General features: G+C 30.2%; 1 protein-coding gene across 1 annotated transcript in view; it reads right to left on the bottom strand.

Annotated features, from left to right (window-relative positions):
* atp10b (ATPase phospholipid transporting 10B) overlaps positions 1-25,865 on the bottom strand; it is a 100,282-nt gene that overhangs the window by 19,302 nt on the left and 55,115 nt on the right. Inside the window, exons 11-17 of the mRNA XM_073820261.1 lie at positions 25,277-25,371; positions 24,288-24,414; positions 21,875-22,059; positions 9,318-9,624; positions 9,119-9,195; positions 3,785-3,910; positions 952-1,152 (exon numbers count right to left, since the gene is read on the bottom strand). Of these exons, the coding sequence (XP_073676362.1) occupies positions 952-1,152; positions 3,785-3,910; positions 9,119-9,195; positions 9,318-9,624; positions 21,875-22,059; positions 24,288-24,414; positions 25,277-25,371 (1,118 nt within the window). The remainder of the gene's footprint in view (positions 1-951; positions 1,153-3,784; positions 3,911-9,118; positions 9,196-9,317; positions 9,625-21,874; positions 22,060-24,287; positions 24,415-25,276; positions 25,372-25,865) is intronic.

Raw genomic sequence — 25,865 nt, 5'->3', positions numbered from 1 at the left:
AAAGAAAGGATTTGAACAACTCACTTCCACTGTTTGGGTTTCCGCTCGCGGCCGTCTTGCCAGTCAAGAAGTGTCGATCTCCGAATGTGAATGAATGGACTCCATAGGACGAAATATTAGGCTTATATGAGGCTCTTTTTACAACTAGAAGGTTAATATTGTTTTTCACTTGCGACAAAACAACAAATTAGCCGTGCATTTATATGGAAATATGCTTTAGGAGCTATCCATCCTCGCATTCGGAGATCGACACTTCTTGACTGGCAAGACGGCCGCGAGCGGAAACTCAAACAGTGGAAGTGAGTTGTTCAAAACCTTTCTTTTTAGTAAACTCTGTGTACACAAACAATGTTCTCAATGCTGGAGTTCATGTGTAGAGACCCAGGCGATACTTCCAGCAAAGTTTCATGGTGTGTCGAGCCTTCTTAGTGTTGTAAAAATATCGATTTTGATTCGCTCAAAGTAGTACTCCCATTCACCGGCCACTGACCACAAAACGAAATCACGGTCAATCTCAAAAACGGCTCGTTTGTCGTAATTATGCTTTTAGATATAATTTGTCTCGTTCACAGTAAAAAAAATAGCCCAGGTTGCATTTTGGCAATAGTTATCCTTTAAGAATCAAGGGGATGTGAACTTTTTATAAATTCAACTATTTTATTCTCTTGTGTACTGTATGTAAACATCTTTAATGTTTAAAGTGAAATATCTTATTGAGGTCAGTATTAAACCAAAAATTACATGCATCTTGTATGATCCCTCTTATTTTGGTAAAATAAACATTTTGCAGATTCTGAAAGGGGGATGTAAACTTTTGACTTACACTGTAACTATAAAAATTGATCATCTAACTCCCTGAATCAATAAAAAAAAAACATCTTGGCTATCCTAGATCCAGTTTATAGTACTAGAGCAATAGATTGAGTCATAGGTGACCGCAGGATTCCTCACCTCCGAGTGCTGTCCTCTCTTATAGAGCTCAGGCAGACTCAGTAACATGGAGTCTGACACCTCTTTGTCTACGATCCCAAACATGATGGGAGGAGCAGAGGTGAAGAGCAGATTGAAAAATATCATGAGCCAGTAGTCGATCATGGCAGTGGCGGAGAAGCCGCAGAAGAACTGATACCAGAACAGCAGATTCACATACGCCTGAGTGAGACGACATAAGTTAGTTAGTGAGAGATGGTTAATCAGATTTAATCAGAAGTGTTTTTAAGGAAGATATAACTTACAGAACAGAAAACAATTGAATACAATACAGGTTCCCTTCAAGAAGTCCAAGAATGACTGTTTATAGTGTACACTGCCATTCAAAAGTCTCAAATGTTCACCAAGGCTGCATTTATTTGATCTAAAATACAGTAATATTGTAAAATGTATAAAATTACAATTTAAAATAAGTATTCTAACTTGATATATTTTAAAAAGTAATTAATTTTCGCTGATGAATTTTCAGCATCATTTTTTTTTTTCAGAATTCTAAAATAAATAGAATGTAAAAAATAACAGCGTTTATTTGAAATGGAAATCTTTTATGACAATTTATGGAAAGCCCGTTTCTGCCCATGAATAAGAATTTTAAAAAAGTTACTGCAACTTTTTATCTCACAATTCTGACTTTTTTCTTGCAGTTCTTACTTTCTTTTTCAGAATTGTGAGATATTAGCAATTCCGCGTTATAAAATCTAATTTAGAGGGAAAATAATTGCAAACTTATCTCACAATTCTGGCTTTATAACTCACAACATATGCATCTTATATAACTTTATTAGTTTATATCTTGCAATTCAGAATTTTTTCTCGCAATTGCAACTTTATGTTGTGCAAATCGTGATTTTATTATTCGTAATTGTGAATTTATTTCTCTTAATTCTGAGGAAAAAAAAAAGGTCTGTTAACTTTTTGTTTTTATATATAGCAGTGGAAACAAGCTTCCATAACAATTAAATGTGTCCTTTTTTAAATTAAAGTACTATTTTTTTTAAATACTATAAAATACTTTAAACTTTTTTACAGCAGTGTATTTAATATATATATATATATATATATATATATATAATTTTTTTTTTTTTTTTTTTGACATTTGACATTGTATTTGAGATACAAATGTATCAACTGATTACAAATGTCCTCTTTTTAGAGCTGCAAAAAAATTGTACGGGCCCCCCAATCATTATGGGCTCCAACTCGGTTAACTTGTTGATTTTTCCTAAGTACATAACGTTACGTGAGTATTTACAAGCAGTTTCATTTATAAATGCTTGGAAATAATATTTAACGTTTTCAAGCAAGCAAGTCTCCATCAGCCTATAAAATCTGTAAATGTTATGGTAAAATACATACAATAAATCTCTTTTTACGCTCTTTAATTTGTAATGAGATGATTATATTTGCCTCAGAACATTTTTTTTTCTCATAAATCAGCCAGTTAACTGATTTGAAGCCTACATTTTTTTGTGCTGTTTTCATGTTAAATGTGAAGACAGGTTGGATGCCACAGGTGGAATTGTCACATTACCTTTACACAATATAACAAGATTTTATTACATTAATTCTTTTGTTTTAAAGTAGTAATTTAAAGCACTCTATTGATATATTTATCATGTCTGCAAATATTTGCTGAGTTTCGGATCATTTTTGTGAAGTGCTCCTCAAGACAGAGACACAGAGACGTATGTTTGTTTTCTTTAGCTATTTTACAAAAGCTCAACGTTTTGTTAATATTGTGAGTGCACACACACAAAAAAAGACCTTTTGCACTTCTGAATGTTGTATTACTCTTACCTTTATGAGCAAAAATGATGGCGTATTTTAGGTTTCCACTATTAATAAGAAAAAAAATGCAAGTGATCGCGCTGGCACTTCCATGTCCTGCAAAGCGCGCTTTAGCTTTCACTCTCCACACAAACTATTGTATATGTGTCTAACAGCCACATTTATCTAGATTAAGTGTTTAAACTAATATTGTGAAATGCATCAAGTGTTTTAAGTCTATAGATTTTATTTTAGGCAAGTCGTGTTGATTTGAGAAGGCTGAATTGATCAAACATGCTCGACTCATTGCCGCTGGCGGCTTTACTTAAAAATAAAAACAAAAGCTTAAATTTAACAAAAATAAAATGTTCCAAATGTATTTCTAAATTAACTTAATAAAGAAGCAAAATAAAATCTAGCCACTTTGCCATTAAAATTCAAAACTGAACTATATTAATAACTGCAACACAGGCTCCGTTGTCGGAGAAACAAAAAATGTTAGGATGTTGCAAGAATGTTACTTTAAGTTTGCCCAAGTATTTTGAGTGTCACTGTGTTTTGGGTGGTTACTAAAATTACTACACTGCAAAAAATGCTTTTCTTACTTAGATTTTTTGTCTTGTTTCAAGCCAAAATATCTAAAAAAATCTTGAATCAGGAAGGATTTTCTAGACATGTGTCTTGTTTTTAGTAAAAAGTCAAAATTGGGTGAGTTTTTGCTTAAAACAAGCAAAATAATCTGCCAATGGGGTAAGAAATTTATTTAACAAGCAGATTATTTTGCTTGTTTTAAGCAAAAACTCACCCAATTTTGACTTGTTTTTACTAAAAACAAGATAATAATTTTTACTTGTCTAGAAAATCCTTCCTGATTCAAGATTTTTTAGATATTTTGGCAGGAAACAAGACAAAAAATCTAAGTAAGAAAAGCATTTTTTGCAGTGCAGGTGGTTGCTTACTGGTCCAAGTCAAGCACCACTAGTTACCTAAAAATCTTCCTATAAACTGCTATAATGGTGATAATTACCACATTCTTGTAGAAGAAGTAGATGACCATGTTGGCCAGTCTTGAGTAGCACCAGTGTCCGTGAACCAGCAGCAGTCTTTGCAGGTGTTTGAAGCGAGTGATGGCAAAATCACTGGCCATGACAGCCTGCAGAACACAAACACAGCATCAAATCAACATTATTGGTTACACTCATTCTTTTATGGTTACATACATGTCTAAAGTGGACTATTGAATAAAAGGTCACACTGCAAAAAAATGCTTTTCTTACTTAGATTTTTTGTCTTGTTTCCAGCCAAAATATCTACAAATTCTTAAATCAAGAAGGATTTTCTAGTCGAGTAAAAATTATTGTCTTGTTTTCATAAAAACAAGTCAAAATTAAATGCTTTTAGCTTGAAACAAGCAAAATAATCTGCCAGTTGGGTAAGAAAAATAATCTTGTTTTCTGTTTGAAATAACATTTTTTTGCTTACCCCATTGGCAGATTACTTAGCTTGTTCTAAGCAAAAACTCTCTTAATTTTGACTTGTTTTTTTTCTGAAAACAAGAACATTTCTCTAGAAAATCCTTCTTGATTTAAGAATTTTTAGATATTTTGTGTGAAAACAAGACAAAAAGTAAGAAAAGCATTGATTTTAATGGAATGTTGCTATATTTATTATGTGCAGGTCATTAATTATGTATAAAAAAAAAATCAAATGTTCCCAGGTTATCTTTCTTTTTTAAAAATGATAACATGCCCCTCCCCCAATCCCTGATTGGACAAAAAATTTCTTGTTTGAGAAGCCATTTTATTCAGATATCACAATAGGGAAGAAAAATAGTCACAATTTCTATTTAATGCCAACTTAAAACACCCAACACTGCAAAAAATTTTTTTTTTTTTTTTTTTTTTTTTTTTTACTTAGATTGTTTGTCTTGTTTCCAAAATATCTAAAAATTCTTAAATCAAGAAGGATTTTATAGACGAGTACATTTTTTCTTGTTTTAATTTCAGGAAAAAAACAAGTCAAAATTAAATTTCCTTAGAACAAGCAAAATAATCTGCCAATGAGGTAAGAAAAAAAAAATCTTATTTCAAACAGAAAACAAGATTATTTTTCTTACCCCGTTGGCAGATTATTTATCTTATTCTAAGGAAACTTAATTTTGACTGTTTTTTTTTTTCTGAAAGTGACACGTTTTTAGCGATTATCAAGGAAGGGCTATACTGCGCACTCCTAGGCTACATATAATCCGTTCAGAATTTGAATAAAAGTTTTCTTTTCGTCCTGCTAAGGAAGCAAGAAGCAAAGTTTCGGGAGTGATAAATCCCTCATGAATGAAAGATTCATTTTCGAATGGGAGAAAAATATAATTTCTCAGAATCGCAGACTAATAGATTAAGAGAAAAATATTAGAATTTTCGTGTTTTTAAATGCGATTGCAATTATTTATAAAAGTATAATGACTAAATCTTGCAATTCTTTCACTGTACATTGCTATTCTTGTGTAAAAAGTTAATAGTTTTGCAACGGTTATTTTACATAATTTTATAATAAAAACACAGTATGACATATAAAAAACAATAACAAATAATTTCACAATGCTGAAGTCAGACCATTCTGTTTTTGCTTCAAATGTTTAATAAAAATTAAAATTAAAATTAAAAAACTGCTCATGCTACATGTGTGTAGTATCTTTGTTTGTATCGTGATTAAAATGCAGTGTTTAGTTCTAATTTTCAATTTATTTATTTATTCATTTTTATTAAAAAGGTTTAGTTTTTGTAGTAGCAGCAACTGCAAAAACAGTTTCATGGCCAGGAAAAAATATTTATGGCTGGTAAATTTTCTCAAATGACCAAAAAATTTAGTTTGTATCATGATTAAAATGCCAGATGTGGCAAAAAAAAAAAAGTGTTAGGCCCTGCTTGCAAGTGTAGAAATTACAACAAAAGTAACTGAAAAGTAATTAAAGGAATAACCTGTGAAATACTCATTTTCATTTATTTTGCAGAATTGTTTTCCAATATTACTGTCGTAAGAATAATAATATAAAATTATTTTTATCATTATATTCTAATTTGTTTGGTTTCTAAATATACCAGTGTGAGAATAATATAGACTGAGACACCATATCCCAACTAAAAAGAGGATTGAGTCCCCTTTAAACGTCAAGATCAAGTCAATTCACTAGCTTTTTTCTTTGTTTAGTTTGGACACTGAAACTGTATTGGAGCTCTTAATTATGAACTCTCAAAGTGCACAGATAAATCAATTTAACTCTAAAATGTACAAAACTTTCCTACAGGGAAGCATGCCCCCTACAGGTTCTCACTCCAAGCTGAACTCAAAAGTTGGCAGCCCTGCATCATAGAGTAAAAGTTTATAATTTGACCATGTTTTGTCTTGCCAATTTACCGATTCAAACAATTTAAAACCATTGCAGCAAAAAAGAACACGCGCGCTGTTTTTTTATTTTTATTTGTATTTTTTTTACCGCTGCCGCACACACCTGAAGCGAGCACGCGCACAGAGAGAGAGAGAGGCAGAGAGGCGCGATTTAGACTGCGCGATTCACACAGAATGATTCCTCTTTAACTTCTATTTGAACGGAAATGTACATACAAAGTCATGTTTAAATACCCGTTTTGGTATTCTGGTAAACACCGTTGGTTATGTCTTAAGTGAACCTAAACAGCTGAGAAAGAGGTACGTGCATTTGGCCTTAAAGAGACAGCATCCATAAATACCTGCAGTGAGAAGCACTAGTTATTTCACAATGAATTATTAAATTTCTGCACCTGAATACTAGGCTTATTGATTTTATTAGCAACTTTATGTTGTATTCATCTACACTTGTCATTTGTGTAATTGTTCTTGTTTTGTTACTGACTTTATTAGTTCAGCTGGTAGTTTTTGCTGTGGATTAGAAGTACTTAAAGTAAGCATTCAGTAATCAATAAAAAAACAAGCTTGTTTTGATTTGTTTGTTTTTTGCTGATCCGAAAAATGATCCGATCCGTGACTCAAAATCCGTGATATGATCCGAACCGTGAGTTTTGTGATCCGTTGCACCACTAGTTCACGAGATGAGATTTTTTAACTTTTTTAAAGAAATTCTTAATGATGAAATATATAGGGGAAAATAGTATTTTATTCAACAAAAATAAACAAAATGCAAAAAAAAAAAAAATGTAGGTGCATTTTGATATGAACTTGTACTTCATGAAATTAAACTTCTATTTTAATGAATTATATGCTGTAATAAACTAATGCTGCATGATTCTGGGTAAACTGAAAAACTATTTTCTTTTATAAACGAGATCATGATTCTGAAGAAAAAAAGGGTTAGAAATCTAAACGAAATGATGTAATTTACTAGTGGTTCATTGCTTAACTCTATATTTGAACAAAATTCAGTGTCTCAATTAATAAAGACTTGTTTCACTGTTGGAATCTCTTGAATGTATAATTCAATGAAAAAATACTTTTTTTCAACGTGCAGTTGTCGCCACCTCCTGGTGAAGAGGATAAGCGTTATACTACAGACATGTTAGAAGATACTTTCGTTTTGATCGCTACTGTAGACAATAAGTGTTTATACCCAAACTGTAAGCTTTTATCCCAGTACTTATGTTATTTAACCCTTTTGCGGTCTTCGGGGGATTTCTGGACCCCGAATGGCGTTCGCTAAAATTTAAAAAAATGTTCCCTTTGTCCAAATGGTATGAGACTTTGTAAATCAGTCAACACTATCTTGATCTACAAATAAAAAATTAAATTGGAATGATAGCTTGATTTTATGTTAGTGTGAAAAAAATACTCACGTTCGTGGTCTTTGGGGTCTCTGGAGCAACAAAAGGCAACAAAATGCAATTTTTGTTACAAAATAATAGTTAAAAAACAAAACAAATGTTATTTTCCTGTTTATTAATGTTTTTACTCCTCAAGTGTGCAGTTTTTGGAGGATTTAGGATATTTTTTTAATATATATAAATTAATAAATTAATATTTTTTATAGGTTTTTATACAAAAACAGCTTTTTTTGTAAAATTCGCTTTCATAAAAAACCCACATGTCTAAATTTCATTCATGGGGATAACATGGATAATTCCACATGGTTTAGTGTAAGATTTTTGCCCATCTTTTGGAAAATCCAGTTTTAAATGTAAAAAAAAAATACTTTTACCAGTAGGTGGCTGCAGAGCTCCACTATATGCTTTTTGCTATTTGACCACCTGAAAGATATCTTTTCACAAGTTTTTTTCAGTTGAGTTCATATCTACACATCATGAAACACTCAGGACTACATTTGGAGACCATAAAAACTGCTCTCTTATAATTTGTCAAAAAAAAAGAAAAGAAAAAAGGTGTTGTTGTTGCATTCTTATGTTCATGTTGTGTACTGCTACTCAATATGTAATAGAACTGGGTTTGTTTCAGTACAAAAAATGCTTAACACTTGTCAAAAAGTATTTTTTATTGTAATAATTGTGATTTCATAATATGTAGATATGAACTCAACTCAAAAAACTTGTGAAAAAATATCTTATTGTTGGTCAAATAGCAATTAGTTAATAGTAGTGCTCTGCAGCCATCTAGTGGTAAAAGTTATATTTTTTTACTTTTAAAACTGCATTTCCAAAAAATCTTAAAATCAAAAATCTTACACTAAACCATATCAAATTATCCATGTTATTCCCATGAATGAAAGTTTAAAATGTGGGTATTCTGTAAAGTGAATTTTACATAAAAAGCTGTTTTTGCATATAAAACTATTAAAAATAAATATTTATTTAATAATTTATATATATTTAAAAAAATAGCATAAACTGCACAAATGTGGAGCAAAAACATTAATAAACAGGAAAAAAAATTATTATATATTTTTTTAACTATTATTTTGTTGCAAAATTTAAGTTTTGTTGCCTGGGGTCTCTAGTGACCCCAAAGACCATGAGTGTGATTCCAAAACGAAGACCGCATATGTTTAAATGATGTTAAATGTTAAAAAAGCTGTTTGTGTTGCTTTCTGAAACAGCAGCGGTAAGAATGCACATTTGAATGTCTTCAATAACTTTCACATTGTAAGCGTCTGTGGAGTGTGTGAAACAGTTATAATAGACATCGCTGAATTATTGTCATTCATGAATAAGATTGCGGGTGTTTGAATAGAGATCATGCAGCTCTAATGTAAACACTGCAAAATGTTTTGCCATGATATCGTCAAGACCAGTCAGATCTCGCGGGACACATCGGATCTCGTCACTCCCCTAGGAACCAGTAAATCAGATTTTTTTTTGAGGTTTTATTGATTGATGCATATCTGCAGTGCCTTGAGTGGGTTATAAAACACAAAAACACAAACCTGCATCCCCTCTTGTCCAGAAACTCCAATGCCAACGTCTGCAGCTTGAATCATGTTCACATCATTGGCGCCGTCACCTGCATCGACACAGATCATAATGCATCGCAACGGAAAAGCAATGTACTTCACGGACCTGCACAAAAGTAATCTTATAAAGGATTTCAGAAAGCCCTCCGCCTCAAATCAAAGGTTTCATTACCTACGGCGAGGGTCATGACCCTCAGTTTCTGCCGTATGATTTTAACCACATCGCTCTTCTGCAGCGGCGTCACTCTACAGCAAAGCACCGCACGACAGTATTTGCACAGCTCCACAAACTGGTCTACCAGGTCATCTGACATGGCCATGCTCAGGGTCGGCCCGTCTATCACCAGCCCGATACTGGGCTCCATCAGCGGGCCTGTAAACGCTGAGTTATAGCCCTTGAACTGATGGTCCGCTCCGGATGACAGTGTGCCCCGGCGCACTTCTCCCAGAGTGTCTTCCAACCTCATTTTACACACAGACTGCAATATAACAGAGATTTTGTTAGCATTTAATCTTACAAAACTGTCAAGTGTCACATTTATATTTTTTTTGCATGCATTTAATCTTTTACATGTTAATGAATGTAATAAACTGATCATTTAGCAAACACCACCATCAAAAGTATGTTTTTTTTTTTATGTTTTAATACTCAAACTATTGAAGCCTGTTTCCGTTACTGAATAACACATTTAAAAAAAGATTATTGCGACTTTTTGTCTGACGATTCTGACTTTTTTTCTCAGCATTGCGTGATACAACCTCACAATTTGACTTTTTTTCCTCAGAATTGTGTAATATAAAGTCACGATTGCAAGTTATAAAGTCAGAATTGCATGATGTAAACTCGCAAATTCTGATAAGTAGGAATTGTGAGATATTATATACTTTCCCACAATTCTGAGAAAAAAAAATCAGAATTGCGAGATGCAAAAAAAAAAAAACATTAAAAAAATTCAAGATTTATGAGATGCAAAGTTGCAATTGCTACAAAAAAAGTCAGAATTGTGAGGTTTTTTTTAGATGCAAAAGCATAAATTGCATGGGAAAAAAATATTAGTGAGATACAAAGTCGCAATTGCAAAAAAAGTCAGAATTGTAAGATAAAAAGTCGCAATTGTGAGAAAAAAAAATCAAGATTTACGAGACATAAACTTGCAACTCTGACTTAATTTCTTGCAACTGTAAGTTTATATCTCACAATTCTGACTTTATATCTAGCAGTTGTGCATTTATATCTTACAATTCTGAGAGAAAGTCAGAATTGCGAGATACAAAAAAAAAAAAAAATCAAGATTTATGCAAAGTTGCAATTGCAAGAAAAAAAGTCAGTATTGTGAGTTTATATCTTGCAATTCTTGCAAATCTTGCAAGAGTTTTTTTAGATGCAAAAGCATAAATTTCATGGAAAAACTCACAAAGTTGAGAAAATGCACCAAAAAAAAAAAAAAAAAAAAATGAGTGAGATACAAAGTCGCAATTGCAAAAAAAGTCAGAATTGTAAGATAAAAAGACGCAATTGCGAGAAAAAAAATCAAGATTTACGAGACATAAACTTGCAATTCTGACTTTATATCTAGCAGTTGTGCATTTGTATCTTACAATTCTGAGAGAAAAGTCAGAATTGCGAGATACAAAAAAAATAAAAAAATTCAAGATTTATGCAAAGTTGCAATTGCAAGAAAAAAAGTCAGAATTGTAAGTTTATAAATTGCAATTCTGACAATTTTCTTACAATTGTGAGTTTTTTTAGATGCAAAAGCATAAATTGCATGGAAAAACTCACAAACTTGAGAAAATGCACCAAAAAAAAAAAAAAAAAAAAAATTAGTGAGATACAAAGTCACAATTGCAAAAAAAGTCAGAATTGTAAGATAAAAAGTCGCAATTGCGAGAAAAAAAAATCAAGATTTACGAGACATAAACTTGCAATTCTGACTTTATATCTAGCAGTTGTGCATTTGTATCTTACAATTCTGAGAGAAAGTCAGAATTGCGAGATACAAAAAAAAAAAAAAAATTCAAGATTTATGCAAAGTTGCAATTGCAAGAAAAAAAAGTCATAATTGTAAGTTTATATCTTGCAATTCTGACAATTTGCTTACAATTGTGAGTTTTTTTTAGATGCAAAAGCATAAATTGCATGGAAAAACTCACAAACTTGAGAAAATGCACCAAAAAAAAAAAAAAAAATTAGTGAGATACAAAGTCGCAATTGCGAGAAAAAAAAATCAAGATTTACGAGACATAAACTTGCAATTCTGACTTAATTTCTTGCAACTGTAAGTTTATATCTCACAATTCTGACTTTATATCTAGCAGTTGTGTATTTGTATCTTACAATTCTGAGAGAAAGTCAGAATTGCGAGATACAAAAAAAAAAAAAATTTCAAGATTTATGCAAAGTTGCAATTGCAAGAAAAAAAAAGTCATAATTGTAAGTTTATATCTTGCAATTCTGACAATTTGCTTACAATTGTGAGTTTTTTTTAGATGCAAAAGCATAAATTGCATGGAAAAACTCACAAACTTGAGAAAATGCACCAAAAAAATAAATAAATTAGTGAGATACAAAGTCACAATTGCAAAAAAAGTCAGAATTGTAAGATAAAAAGACGCAATTGCGAGAAAAAAAAATCAAGATTTACGAGACATAAACTTGCAATTCTGACTTTATTTCTTGCAATTCTGACTTTATATCTAGCAGTTGTGCATTTATATCTTACAGTTCTGAGAGAAAGTCAGAATTGCAAGACACAAAAAAAAAAAAAAAAAAATTCAATATTTATGCAAAGTTGCAATTGCAAGAAAAAAAGTCATAATTGTAAGTTTATATCTTGCAATTCTGACAATTTGCTTACAATTGTGAGTTTTTTTTAGATGCAAAAGCATAAATTGCATGGAAAAACTCACAAACTTGAGAAAATGCACCAAAAAAAAATAATAATAAATTAGTGAGATACAAAGTCACAATTGCGAGAAAAAAAAATCAAGATTTACGAGACATAAACTTGCAATTCTGACTTTATTTCTTGCAATTCTGACTTTATATCTAGCAGTTGTGCATTTATATCTTACAGTTCTGAGAGAAAGTCAGAATTGCAAGACACAAAAAAAAAAAAAAAAAAAATTCAATATTTATGCAAAGTTGCAATTGCAAGAAAAAAAGTCATAATTGTAAGTTTATATCTTGCAATTCTGACAATTTGCTTACAATTGTGAGTTTTTTTTAGATGCAAAAGCATAAATTGCATGGAAAAACTCACAAACTTGAGAAAATGCACCAAAAAAAAAAAATAATAAATTAGTGAGATACAAAGTCGCAATTGCGAGAAAAAAAAATCAAGATTTACGAGACATAAACTTGCAATTCTGACTTAATTTCTTGCAACTGTAAGTTTATATCTCACAATTCTGACTTTATATCTAGCAGTTGTGCATTTGTATCTTACAATTCTGAGAGAAAGTCAGAATTGCGAGATACAAAAAAAAAAAAAAATTTCAAGATTTATGCAAAGTTGCAATTGCAAGAAAAAAAAAGTCATAATTGTAAGTTTATATCTTACAATTGTGAGTTTTTTTTAGATGCAAAAGCATAAATTGCATGGAAAAACTCACAAACTTGAGAAAATGCACCAAAAAAATAAATAAATTAGTGAGATACAAAGTCGCAATTGCAAAAAAAGTCAGAATTGTAAGATAAAAAGGTGCAATTGCGAGAAAAAAAAATCAAGATTTACGAGACATAAACTTGCAATTCTGACTTTATTTCTTGCAATTCTGACTTTATATCTAGCAGTTGTGCATTTATATCTTACAGTTCTGAGAGAAAGTCAGAATTGCGAGACACAAAAAAAAAAAAAAAAATTCAATATTTATGCAAAGTTGCAATTGCAAGAAAAAAAGTCATAATTGTAAGTTTATATCTTGCAATTCTGACAATTTGCTTACAATTGTGAGTTTTTTTTAGATGCAAAAGCATAAATTGCATGGAAAAACTCACAAACTTGAGAAAATGCACCAAAAAAAAAAAAAAAAAATTAGTGAGATACAAAGTCGCAATTGCGAGAAAAAAAAATCAAGATTTACGAGACATAAACTTGCAATTCTGACTTAATTTCTTGCAACTGTAAGTTTATATCTCACAATTCTGACTTTATATCTAGCAGTTGTGCATTTGTATCTTACAATTCTGAGAGAAAGTCAGAATTGCGAGATACAAAAAAAAAAAAAATTTCAAGATTTATGCAAAGTTGCAATTGCAAGAAAAAAAAAGTCATAATTGTAAGTTTATATCTTGCAATTCTGACAATTTGCTTACAATTGTGAGTTTTTTTTTGATGCAAAAGCATAAATTGCATGGAAAAACTCACAAACTTGAGAAAATGCACCAAAAAAAAAAATAAATTAGTGAGATACAAAGTCGCAATTGCAAAAAAAGTCAGAATTGTAAGATAAAAAGGTGCAATTGCGAGAAAAAAAAATCAAGATTTACGAGACATAAACTTGCAATTCTGACTTTATTTCTTGCAATTCTGACTTTATATCTAGCAGTTGTGCATTTATATCTTACAGTTCTGAGAGAAAGTCAGAATTGCGAGACACAAAAAAAAAAAAAAAAAAATTCAATATTTATGCAAAGTTGCAATTGCAAGAAAAAAAGTCATAATTGTAAGTTTATATCTTGCAATTCTGACAATTTGCTTACAATTGTGAGTTTTTTTAGATGCAAAAGCATAAATTGCATGGAAAAACTCACAAACTTGAGAAAATGCACCAAAAAAAAAAAAAATTAGTGAGATACAAAGTCGCAATTGCAAAAAAAGTCAGAATTGTAAGATAAAAAGGTGCAATTGCGAGAAAAAAAAATCAAGATTTACGAGACATAAACTTGCAATTCTGACTTTATTTCTTGCAATTCTGACTTTATATCTAGCAGTTGTGCATTTATATCTTACAGTTCTGAGAGAAAGTCAGAATTGCAAGACACAAAAAAAAAAAAAAAAAAAATTCAATATTTATGCAAAGTTGCAATTGCAAGAAAAAAAGTCATAATTGTAAGTTTATATCTTGCAATTCTGACAATTTGCTTACAATTGTGAGTTTTTTTTAGATGCAAAAGCATAAATTGCATGGAAAAACTCACAAACTTGAGAAAATGCACCAAAAAAAAAAAATAATAAATTAGTGAGATACAAAGTCGCAATTGCGAGAAAAAAAAATCAAGATTTACGAGACATAAACTTGCAATTCTGACTTAATTTCTTGCAACTGTAAGTTTATATCTCACAATTCTGACTTTATATCTAGCAGTTGTGCATTTGTATCTTACAATTCTGAGAGAAAGTCAGAATTGCGAGATACAAAAAAAAAAAAAAATTTCAAGATTTATGCAAAGTTGCAATTGCAAGAAAAAAAAAGTCATAATTGTAAGTTTATATCTTACAATTGTGAGTTTTTTTTAGATGCAAAAGCATAAATTGCATGGAAAAACTCACAAACTTGAGAAAATGCACCAAAAAAATAAATAAATTAGTGAGATACAAAGTCGCAATTGCAAAAAAAGTCAGAATTGTAAGATAAAAAGGTGCAATTGCGAGAAAAAAAAATCAAGATTTACGAGACATAAACTTGCAATTCTGACTTTATTTCTTGCAATTCTGACTTTATATCTAGCAGTTGTGCATTTATATCTTACAGTTCTGAGAGAAAGTCAGAATTGCGAGACACAAAAAAAAAAAAAAAAATTCAATATTTATGCAAAGTTGCAATTGCAAGAAAAAAAGTCATAATTGTAAGTTTATATCTTGCAATTCTGACAATTTGCTTACAATTGTGAGTTTTTTTTAGATGCAAAAGCATAAATTGCATGGAAAAACTCACAAACTTGAGAAAATGCACCAAAAAAAAAAAAAAAAAATTAGTGAGATACAAAGTCGCAATTGCGAGAAAAAAAAATCAAGATTTACGAGACATAAACTTGCAATTCTGACTTAATTTCTTGCAACTGTAAGTTTATATCTCACAATTCTGACTTTATATCTAGCAGTTGTGCATTTGTATCTTACAATTCTGAGAGAAAGTCAGAATTGCGAGATACAAAAAAAAAAAAAATTTCAAGATTTATGCAAAGTTGCAATTGCAAGAAAAAAAAAGTCATAATTGTAAGTTTATATCTTGCAATTCTGACAATTTGCTTACAATTGTGAGTTTTTTTTTGATGCAAAAGCATAAATTGCATGGAAAAACTCACAAACTTGAGAAAATGCACCAAAAAAAAAAATAAATTAGTGAGATACAAAGTCGCAATTGCAAAAAAAGTCAGAATTGTAAGATAAAAAGGTGCAATTGCGAGAAAAAAAAATCAAGATTTACGAGACATAAACTTGCAATTCTGACTTTATTTCTTGCAATTCTGACTTTATATCTAGCAGTTGTGCATTTATATCTTACAGTTCTGAGAGAAAGTCAGAATTGCGAGACACAAAAAAAAAAAAAAAAAAATTCAATATTTATGCAAAGTTGCAATTGCAAGAAAAAAAGTCATAATTGTAAGTTTATATCTTGCAATTCTGACAATTTGCTTACAATTGTGAGTTTTTTTAGATGCAAAAGCATAAATTGCATGGAAAAACTCACAAACTTGAGAAAATGCACCAAAAAAAAAAAAAATTAGTGAGATACAAAGTCGCAATTGCAAAAAAAGTCAGAATTGTAAGATAAAAAGGTGCAATTGCGAGAAAAAAAAATCAAGATTTACGAGACATAAACTTGCAATTCTGACTTTATTTCTTGCAACTGTAAGTTTATATCTCACAATTCTGACTTTATTTCTTGCAATTCTGACTTTACATCTAGCAGTTGTGCATTTGTATCTTACAATTCTGAGAGAAAGTCAGAATTGCGAGATACAAAAAAAAAAAATTCAATATTTATGCAAAGTTGCAATTGCAAGAAAAAAAGTCATAATTGTAAGTTTATATCTTGCAATTCTGACAATTTGCTTACAATTGTGAGTTTTTTTAGATGCAAAAGCATAAATTGCATGGAAAAACTCACAAACTTGAGAAAATGCACCAAAAAAATTAATAAATTAGTGAGATACAAAGTCGCAATTGCAAAAAAAGTCAGAATTGTAAGATAAAAAGTCGCAATTGCGAGAAAAAAAAATCAAGATTTACGAGACATAAACTTGCAATTCTGACTTTATTTCTTGCAACTGTAAGTTTATATCTCACAATTCTGACTTTATATCTAGCAGTTGTGCATTTGTATCTTACAATTCTGAGAGAAAGTCAGAATTGCGAGATACAAAAAAAAAAAAAAATTCAATATTTATGCAAAGTTGCAATTGCAAGAAAAAAAGTCAAAATTGTAAGTTTATATCTTGCAATTCTGACAATTTGCTTACAATTGTGAGTTTTTTTAGATGCAAAAGCATAAATTGCATGGAAAAACTCACAAACTTGAGAAAATGCACCAAAAAAATAAATAAATTAGTGAGATACAAAGTCGCAACTGCAAAAAAAGTCAGAATTCTAAGATAAAAAGTCGCAATTGCGAGAAAAAAAATCAAGATTTACGAGACATAAACTTGCAATTCTGACTTAATTTCTTGCAACTGTAAGTTTATATCTCACAATTCTGACTTTATTTCTTGCAATTCTGACTTTACATCTAGCAGTTGTGCATTTATATCTTACAATTCTGAGAAAAAAAGACAGAATTGCGAGATACAAAAAAGATTTACAAGATAAACAAAGTCTAATTCTGACTTTATATCTAGCAATTGTGTATATCTCACAATTCTGAAAAAAAAAGTCGCAATGACCTTTTTTTTTTCATTCAGTGACGGAAACAGGCTTCCACAGATAACAGACTAACGTAAACAAGACCAAAACATCACAGTTGTTCTAAGCCAATGAGCTTCAATCCCAGCTGTGATGTCAGTAAGTTGTCTCCCATCATGTTTTCAGTTTGCAGTGAACATCTGCTGCTCTTTATCACAAGAGTATTGTGGCACATGCACGCATGACGTCACATCAAGCATTTCAGATCTTATCCTAAACAAGATTACGTAAATGCATGTTTTATCTTGCAATGATCTAATTGATATTCATGTGCTGAGACATCTACATACTTTACATTCTGGCACTGCTGTGTGTTTAACCATGACGGGTTTGTGAATATATCTGGGTTACGTCTAAATGAAATTTCAGTTGTTGCCCATTTCACTACGTTACATAAATGGCTTATGATTGTCTCATTTCCACACAGACTTCTATTTAGGGAATAAACCAAGATATAAGATGAAGATAAACGATCTTATAGCTTATGTAAAACTAGGACAACAGAAAGCCAGGGTTTTAGACGCACAAGATGAGGCATTTCATAAAACGTGTGTAAAACAATATGTGGAAGTCTTCGGGAGGAGATTTAATGCTGAAATGAAACTAGAGCGGTTTGCTGCCCTCCTCAGAAGTGTGAAAATGGGATTACAGAGCTGCAATATATGAGCCATTCAGAACGCTGAATGCACTTTTTCCTCAGCGCTCTTAAACACAGACTCGGGCAGACATGAAATGAAAAACAGCATATCTGACAAACTGTTGTGAGTGTGTTTGTGTGTTTGAACACGCTATTGAGAACTTCACTCTTGAGGGGATGATATTGTGTAAGACTGAAGCCTCTGTTGTCCCAGATAAACCAATTAACCCTTTTTCTTTTGTGCAGATTCTGTGTTTTAAATCCCACACAACATGTGCAACACATGACAAATACCCAACATGCTCTTACTGAGATATCTGATCCGGCTGGAAAGACACGGTTCAAGAACGACAGCGTTTTTGTGCCACGTAAAATAAAAAATAAATCTGACATTAGGAGACTAACATTATAATGTTCTGAGAATAAAGCAAGAATGAAGTTGTAGCAATATGAGATTAAAGTTGTAATAGTTTGAGAATAAAGTCGTAGCAAAAATAAAATAGAGTCGTAGTATTTTGAGAATAAAATCTCAACAATGCAAGATTAAAGTCTGAATAGTTTGAGAAAAATGTTGTAGCAATATGAGATAATATTTAGAGAATAAAGTCGTAGCGAAATGGCATTAAAGTCATAATATTTTCAGAATTAAGTTGTAGCAAAATGAGATTACAGTTATAATATTTTGAAAATAAAATTATAGCCAAATGAAAATAAAGTTGTAGTATTTTGAGAATTAAATTGGAACGATGCAAGATTAAAGTCATAATATTTTGAGAAAAATGTTGTAGCAATATGAGATTATAGTCGTAATATTTTAAGAAATAAAATCGTAGCAAAATAAGAATAAAGTCATAGCAAAAAATGAGTTTAAAGTCAAACTATTTTGAGAATAAAATCACAGCAATTCAAGAATAAAAGTTTGCAAGTATGCAAATAAAAGTATGCAAATAAAACGATCCAAAATAAAGTCGTAATATTTTGAGAAAAATGTTGTAGCAATATGAGATTATAGTCATATTTTGAAAAGAAAATCGTAGCAAAACCTGAACAATACGAGATTAAAGGTCGCACTATTTTGAGAAAAATGTTGTACTGTAGTAATATGAGATTATAGTCACAATATTTTGAAAATAAAATCATAGCAAAATGAAAATAAAGTAGTATTGAGAATAAAATTGTAACGATACAAGATTAAAGTCGTAATATTTTGAGAAAAATGAAGCAATATGAGATTAAAGTCGTAATATTTTTAGAATAAAGTCATAGCAAAATGAGAAAGTCGTAATATTTTGAGAAAAATTAAGCAATATGAGATTAAAGTCGTAATATTTTGAGAATAAAACTGCAACAATACAAGATTAAAGTTGTAATATTTTGAGTCGTAGCAAAATAAGATTAGTGTCGTACTATTTTAAGATTAAAGTCGTAGCAATATGAGATTAGTCATAAAATTTTGAAAATAAAATTGTAGCAAAATATAAATAAAGTCATAGTATTTTGAGAATAAAATCTGAATGATACGATATTAAAGTCATAATATTTTGAGAGAAATTTAGCAATACAAGATTAAAGTTGTAATAGTTTGAGAATAAATTCGTAAAAAAAATAAAATAAAGTCGTAGTATTTTGAGAATAAAATCTCAACAATACAAGATTAAAGTCTGAATAGTTTGAGAAAAATGTTGTAGCAATATGATATTATAGTCATATTTTGAAAAGAAAATCATAGCAAAACCTGAACAATACAAGATTAAAGGTCGCACTATTTTGAGAAAAATGTTGTACTGTAGCAATATGAGATTATAGTCACAATATTTTGAAAATAAAATCGTAGCAAAATGAAAATAAAGTAGTATTGAGAATAAAATTGTAACGATACAAGATTAAAGTCATAATATTTTGAGAAAAATTTAGCAATATGAGATTAAAGTCGTAATATTTTTAGAATAAAGTCATAGCAAAATGAGAAAGTCGTAATATTTTGAGAAAAATTTAGCAATATGAGATTAAAGTCGTAATATTTTTAGAATAAAGTCATAGCAAAATGAGAAAGTCGTAATATTTTGAGAAAAATTAAGCAATATGAGATTAAAGTCGTAATATTTTGAGAATAAAACCGCAACAATACAAGATTAAAGTTGTAATATTTTGAGTCGTAGCAAAATAAGATTAGTGTCGTACTATTTTAAGATTAAAGTCGTAGCAATATGAGATTAGTCATAAAATTTTGAAAATAAAATTGTAGCAAAATATAAATAAAGTCATAGTATTTTGAGAATAAAATCTGAATGATACGATATTAAAGTCATAATATTTTGAGAGAAATTTAGCAATACAAGATTAAAGTTGTAATAGTTTGAGAATAAATTCGTAGCAAAAATAAAATAAAGTCGTAGTATTTTGAGAATAAAATCTCAACAATGCAAGATTAAAGTCTGAATAGTTTGAGAAAAATGTTGTAGCAATATGAGATAATATTTAGAGAATAAAGTCGTAGCGAAATTACATTAAAGTCATAATATTTTCAGAATAAAGTCGTAGCAAAATGAGATTACAGTTATAATATTTTGAAAATAAAATTATAGCCAAATGAAAATAAAGTTGTAGTATTTTGAGAATTAAATTGGAACGATGCAAGATTAAAGTCGTAATATTTTAAGAAATAAAATCATAGCAAAATAAGAATAAAGTCATAGCAAAAAATTAGATTAAAGTCAAACTATTTTGAGAATAAAATCACAGCAATTCAAGAATAAAAGTATGCAAATAAAACGATCCAAAATAAAGTCGTAATATTTTGAGAAAAATGTTGTAGCAATATGAGATTATAGTCACAATATTTTGAAAAGAAAATCGTAGCAAAATAAAAATAAAGTAGTATTTTGAGAATAAAACCGTAACAATACAAGATTAAAGTCGTAATATTTTGAGAATAAAAAAACACCAATTCAAGATTAAAGTCATAATATTTTGAGAAAAATTTAGCAATATGAGATTAAAGTCATAATATTTTTAGAATAAATTCATAGCAAAATGAGAAAGTCGTAATATTTTGAGAAAAATGTAGCAATATGAGATTAAAGTCGTAATATTTCGTAGTCGTAGTGAAAATAAAACCGCAACAATACAAGAATAAAGTTGTAATATTTTGAGTCGTAGCAAAATAAGATTAGTGTCGTACCATTTTAAGAATAAAGTCGTAGCAATATGAGATTAGTCATAAAATTTTGAAAATAAAATTGTAGCAAAATATAAATAAAGTCATAGTATTTTGAGAATAAAATCTGAATGATACGATATTAAACTCATAATATTTTGAGAGAAATGTTGTAGCAATATGAGATTATAGTCACAATATTTTGAAAAGAAAATCGCCGCAAAATGAAAATAAAGTAGTATTTTGTGAATAAAATCGTAACAATACAAGATTAAAGTCGTAATATTTTGAGAATAATAAAACACCAATTCAAGATTAAAGTCATAATATTTTGAGAAAAATGTAGCAATATGAGATTAAAGTCATAATATTTTGAGAAAAATGTAGCAATTCAAGATTAAAGTCATAATATTTTGAGAAAAATGTAGCAATTCAAGATTAAAGTCATAATATTTTGAGAAAAATGTAGCAATTCAAGATTAAAGTCATAATATTTTGAGAAAAATGTAGCAATTCAAGATTAAAGTCGTAATATTTTGAGAATAAACTCATAGTAATATAAGATTAAATGTAAGATTAAAAAAGTAGTATATTGAGTAATTAAAGTTAATTAATGTGAAAAATTCCACCACCTGCTCCACAAAACCATCTGTGGCAACCAATTTCATTCCAACTTCATTCTTCACATGCATTGAACATCGAAAACAGCAATAAAAATGTTTTAAAGGTTAAACTGGGCATCAACTCAGTCCACTTAAATTATATTGTTGTTTTTTCTGTTTATTCTCATAATTCTGATTAAAAAATTTCATAATTCTACAATTTTATTCTCAAAATATTATGATTTTAATCTCATATGGCTTTTTAACATTATTCTCAGAATTTTGACTTTATTCTCAAAATGTTTGTGATCTTATTTATTTTTTTTTTTTGCATGGCACTGAAAAACTGTTGCACAACCACGATGTTGTTCACCAGTCTAATTTTTTTTTGATGAAGCTGGTTGACTAACACAGGCCTAACCAGTGCGTGCTCTGCTCGGTTAGAAAAGCATTAGTTAGCTGTCACTGACTAGCACACTGAAGTACCTTCCTGTTTGTGCTGAAGGTGAACACCAGGTCTTCATGCTGGAGCAGCTTGCAGGAGTATGCGATGTTGACGGCCGTCTCGGGTTTGTCTCCTGTCAGCACCCACAGCTGCATGCCAGCCCGTCTCAGAGCCTGGATGGTTTCTGGGACGTTTTCTTGGAGACGGTCCTCAATGCCGGTGGCCCCTGTGGGAAGATCCAGAAGGTCAAATTACATTTGACTTTGAATGTTATCTAGATGTTACACGCTTCAAAATTAAAGGTTCTTTACTGGCACTTATGATTGCATTTAACACTGATTGAACATTTCCATTGTACAAAAGGTTCTTATGTCATCTTATGTGCCTTTTTACAAACAATTCTGACTTTTAATGCAATTCTGAGCATAAAGTCAAAATTACAAATTTCCAACAAAGTCAGAATTGCAAGATATTAACTTGCAATTTTAGAAAAGTTATGAGATGAAAATTTTGGGAGGAAAAACTGTAAGAACTGTAAGAACTCTGAATACTATGGGAAAAAAAATCAGAAATGAGTGATAAAAACTCACAGCTGTGTCAGAATTGTCAGATGAAAAGTTGCAATTAACTCTTTTTATACTGTGGTAGAAACAATAAAACAGAACTGCATGACGTAAACTTAGAATTCAGTGAAAAATTGCAGGACAAACTCATAATTGCGAGAAAAAAGGGAAAATTGTGAAAAGAAAAGTCGCATTCAACATTTTTTTTATTTTATGCAGGAAAAAACAAAACAAAACAAAAAACTACTGCAAGAAGTGAACTCCGAATTTAGAGGGGAAAATAAAAAATCAGGCTCGGAAATGTGAGATCCATGGCAGAAAAAAAAAAAAAAACCTGAATTGCGAGATGTAAACTTAGAATTCTTTGGAAAAAGTGTCAGGAATGCCATAAAAAAACTTGGATTTGAGAGAATTTTTTTTTTTTTTTTGAAAAATCTGAATTCTGAGATAAAAAGTTCAAATCACCTTGATTTTTATTCTGTGGCAGAAAAAAAATGTATTGCAAGATGTAAATTCAGAAGGCAAAGAACAAAGTCAGAAGTGCAAAATGTAAACTCTGAGAAATTCAGAGAAAAAAAAAAGTCGGAATTGCAAGATATAAACTCATAATAGAAAATAGTGAAGTGAAAAGTTGCATTTAATTTTATTTTTTATTCTATGCAGGTAAAACCAAAATAAAACAAAACAAAAAACAATTGCAAGGTGTGAACCCATAATTCTGACTTTTTTCCCCTCTAAATTCTAAGATATAGACTCGCAATTTTGAACTGAGAGACAAAATGTTGAACTTACTTGAAGTCAGACTCTGGAATGTGAGATATAGACTAAAAAAAAATCTGAACTGTGAGATAAAATGTTACTTTGTTGATTTTTTTTAATTCCATGCCAGGAAAAAAAAACAGAATTTAAAGATGTGGAAAAAGTGTAACTGCAAAATGTAAACTCAGAGAAATTCAGAGGAAAAATTGCAAGATATAAACTTATAATTGTGAGAAAAAAGGGAAAATAGTTAGATAACTATTATAATAGTTAGAAAAGTTGCATTTAATTTTTTTTTTTATTCCATGCAGGGAAAAACAAAACTAAAAACAATGGCAAGGTGACCTCAGATTTCAGCGGGAAAAAAAGGCAAAATTGCAAGAATTCTAAATTCTAGGGGAAAAAATCTGAAATTAGAGACTTAAACTTGCATTTATGAGAAAGAACGTCATATTACCTTTTGTTTTCCCGTAGCAGAAACAATAAAACAGAATTGGCAAAGCTCAGCATTTAGAGAAAAAAGTCAAAATTGTGAGAAGAAAATTTTTAATTTTGGCAGAATAAGTGTCAGAAACATAAAATATATACTCGCAATTGTGAGGAAAAAAAATCTGAATTGTGAGATAAAATGTCGCAGTTATGTTTTTGATTTTTTATTCCATGCCGGGAACAAAAAACAGAATTAACTATACAAACAAAAAAAAACAAACAAACAAAAAAATCTGAATTTTAAGGGAAAAAGTTGCAATCACCTTGATTTTCATTCCATGGCAGAAAAAACAAAACAAAACCGCAAGATGTAAATTCAGAATTCAGAGGGAAAAAGTCAAGATATTAACTTAAAATTGTGTGGAAAAAGTCAGTATTGTGACACAAAAAGTCAGAATCACCTTTTCTATTACATGGTAGAAACAATCTTCCATAAGTTTTTACAGTGGAAAAAATAAAGTTGTTTCTTCCTTGTCTCTTTAATTTTTTAAACATCCTCTTCACACTAAGAAAAAACTTGTTCTTGTACAAACCGTTCACTTAAAATGTTTTCTGGGAAACACAAAATAGTTCTTGGCCTTTCTGCTAAATCCCCTGTTTTGCAGTCTTTATTTCTCCATCATGAAAAGAAAACAAACCGTACCCAGCAGAGTGAAGTCTGTCTCGATGAAGGTCGCGGATTCCATGAGACGCTCCTCTTTCTCATCCATGGCTGACAGCGCCTCCTGTCTGACAGCAGACCAGGCCCTGAACTCCTGCTCACTGATAACCTTCAGACAAAAACACAGATTTTCATGAACATGAACTTCTTTCAAACACATTCGGGACCCTGGACCACAAAACTTAAGTAGTACAGGTATATTTGCAGCTATAGCCAACAATGCATTGTATGAGTCAAAATTTGTATTTTATGCCAAAAATCATTAGGATATTAAGTAAAGATGATGTTTTATGAAGATATTGTGTACATTTTCTTACCATAAATATATCAAATGTTAATTTCTGATTAGTACTTGCATTGCTAAGAACTTCATATGTGACCCTGGAGCACAAAACCAGTCTTAAGTCGCTGGGGTATATTTGTAGCAATAGCCAAAAATACATTGTATGGGTCAAAATTATTGATTTTTCTTTTATGCCAAAAATCATTAGGAAATTAAGTAAAGATCATGTTCCATGAAGATTTTTTGTAAAATTCCTACTGTAAACATATCAAAATGTAATTTTTGATTAGTAATATGCATTGTTAAGAACTTAATTTGGACAACTTTAAAGGTGATTTTCTCAGTCTTTAGATTTTTTGCATCCTCAGATTCCAGATTTTCAAATAGATGTGTCTCGGCCAAATATTGTCCCATCCTAACAAACCTTACATCAATAGAAATCTTATTTATTGTGCTTTCATATGATGTATACATCTCAGTTTTGTCAAATTTAACCTTATGACTGGTTTTGTGGTCCAGGGTCACATTTGGACACCTTTAAAGGCGATTTTCTCAATATTTAGATTTTTTTTGTACCCCTTAGATTTCTGATTTTCAAATAGTTGTATCTTGCCCAAATATTGTTATATTCTAACAAACCATATATCAACAGAAAACATATTTATTTATTATTGTATTATTTATCTACCTTTTTGGCCAAGCACAGTGTCCGTAATCCATTCCTGGCGTACATGTCAAGGTCTTTTTGAGTTTTTACAGCAAGTTTCTTCGCCTCACTATCCACTTGTGAAATATCTGTGAAAAACAAACAACATTTACATTAAAATCTGTATTTCAATAACATTTTATTAACTTGTTAACTTTTTTTAGACTGTTCCTTTGCTATTTTTGTATGATTTCAGGAGGCTTGAAATAAAGTGCATGTCATTTGGACCATTATACTTTTTATTTTACTTTCATGTGAATTTTGGAGATTGTCATTCACAATATTTTTTAACCATCTTATCTTAAACTTAAAAACTTAAGCTTAAAACTTTACGGTAAATAATTGTATCTCATAAGTTAAACCAAATTAATTAAAAGCAAGTCATTTTAACACACTTTATCGTAGTGAGTTGAAATGATTTGTACTTTTAAGTTGATTTAACTTACAATTTTAAGGCAACAGCTGAACTTAGGTTTTTATATAAAATATTTTGGTGTGTTGTTCCATTAGAAAACACAATAACAAAACAAACATGCTAATTTAACCATCTCCATTTTTGTTCTTTTAAAAA

The sequence above is a fragment of the Garra rufa genome, chromosome 16 (genome assembly GCF_049309525.1).
Source record: "Garra rufa chromosome 16, GarRuf1.0, whole genome shotgun sequence".
Lineage (NCBI taxonomy): Eukaryota > Metazoa > Chordata > Actinopteri > Cypriniformes > Cyprinidae > Garra > Garra rufa.
The sequence above is the reverse complement of the archived record's forward strand: the minus strand, read 5'-3'. Positions and strand labels throughout refer to the sequence as shown.